At 34.1% G+C, this 1,852-nt stretch overlaps 1 protein-coding gene across 2 annotated transcripts in view; it reads right to left on the reverse strand.

Moving 5' to 3' along the window:
- The window catches only part of LOC106524477 (VPS10 domain-containing receptor SorCS3), a 24,136-nt gene that overhangs the window by 5,446 nt on the left and 16,838 nt on the right, over nucleotides 1-1,852 (reverse strand). Inside the window, exon 2 of one of the 2 annotated variants that reach the window (XM_014018289.1) lies at nucleotides 797-1,003. The exons of the other annotated variant lie outside the window; for it this stretch is intronic. Coding sequence (XP_013873743.1) covers nucleotides 935-1,003 — 69 coding nt within the window. The 3' untranslated portion in view covers nucleotides 797-934. The remainder of the gene's footprint in view (nucleotides 1-796; nucleotides 1,004-1,852) is intronic. 2 annotated transcript variants of the gene reach the window in all.

The raw sequence follows: 1,852 nt of genomic DNA on the forward strand, positions 1-1,852 counted from the left end.
CAACTTCAAGTACTTAGTACACTTTAAGTGTATAGACAAAGATATACACTTAAGTATCTTTAATTTTGTTCCATTTTAGTATTTAAAAGTATACTTAATACACTGAAAATTGTGTTTTTTACAACTTAAATACAACTAAAGTATATGTAGTATTAAATTAGTTGTTCCAAAATAGAACTCTAAGTTTACTGATGATTAGTGTAGCTTCAAGTATACTAAAGTTTACTTAGATTTAGTATACTTAGTATATTTTTTCACCTGGGTGGGCCTGGAGGGAGCCTGACATCATGTTTCAGGGGAGAACATGTAACCTCCACACATCACAGACAGGTTAGTCTGSTACATGTTCACATGATGACGTCACTCGAACACAATCCTGTAATAACACAMAGACAGCTCTGCCACACGTCCCCTCTGTGTTGGTTTATCTCACTTCCTGAAAGTTGGCCATTCTAACTGTGTGTGACGTATTTATGTGTCCAGAAAGTGTCCATTAGCCAACAGAGAATGAGCTTATGTCGGGGAAAAATGTTGGAATTTGCTTCAGCACAGCTGGTTCCTCATTTAGCTCCTTCTTTAGTGTGAGTTTATGGGAGAACATTAGCGTCAGAGAAAAGAATGAAATCACTCTCTAACTGCAGAGAGATGAAACTGCTCTATTAGTGAGTGCAATAACTGCAGAGATTTCAATATAGATTATTTTAATTTTTCTGAAGAACTGTGTTGCTCTGCTGCTTGCACAATGATTTATTAAAGTAATGTATTGTAACACACCCACACACGGAGACACACATACCTCTCTGTGGGGCATCGACTGGGTTGAAGCAGCTCCTCTCAGACCTTTAACTGTCTGCTGGTCTCTGTCAGATCTGTGATGGGTCTGTGTGGGACCGGACTTCCCTGACCTTTGACCTCGTGTTGACATCATGTGAGCTCAGGAGGCTCCTTCATGTCTGACGTCTCTGTGACCTCCTGARTACCAGCAGGAGGAGCAAACTGAAGGCTGGATGGAAGGCCAGGAGTGCCATATTAAAATAAATAAAAACCTAAATCTGGAAATAGACACACATATCAACCCCTTCATACTGTGAAATGAGCCCCACAAATCTGTAATCTTTATTAAAAAAAAACGCAGTGTTGGTCACAGCTGCAGCACAAAGCAGGAGGAAATGAGGACAAGAGAACTTCTGGTTAGATGGGGTGCTGTTTGTAAAGTTACACAGTCAAAACTCACCACCAATATTTTTGTTTTATTTAGCCTTTTATAAGAAAAAAAACAGATTTATTTTTCAAAGTCAGTTTTCACCATATGATTCATACATTTATAAATGTCATAGTTTATAAACTAAATATTTAACTTACTAATTAAATATTTAGTTAACAAGCTAAATATTTAACTTATGACTTAAATTGAGCTAAACATTTAGCTTGCAAGTTAAATATTTAGTTTGCTACCTAAATATTTAGGTTGCAACCTAAACATTTAGCTAGCACATTAAATATTTAGCTAGTCACCTAAACGTTTAACTTAAATATTTAGCTAACTACCTAAATATTTAGGTTGCAACCTAAACATTTAGCTAGCACATTAAATATTTAGCTAGTCACCTAAACGTTTAACTTAAATATTTAGCTAACTACCTAAATATTTAGGTTGCTACCTAAATATTTAAACTGCAAGCTAAACATTTAGCTCCACACAAAATATTTAAGTCAAAAGTTAAATATTTAGCTTGTTAACTAAATATTTAATTTGTAAGTTAAATATTTAACTTGTTAACTAAATATTTAATTAGTAAGTTAAATATTTAGTTTATAAACTATGACATTTATAAATGTATGAATCATATGG

This window comes from Austrofundulus limnaeus, unplaced genomic scaffold (genome assembly GCF_001266775.1).
Source record: "Austrofundulus limnaeus strain Quisiro unplaced genomic scaffold, Austrofundulus_limnaeus-1.0 Scaffold189, whole genome shotgun sequence".
Lineage (NCBI taxonomy): Eukaryota > Metazoa > Chordata > Actinopteri > Cyprinodontiformes > Rivulidae > Austrofundulus > Austrofundulus limnaeus.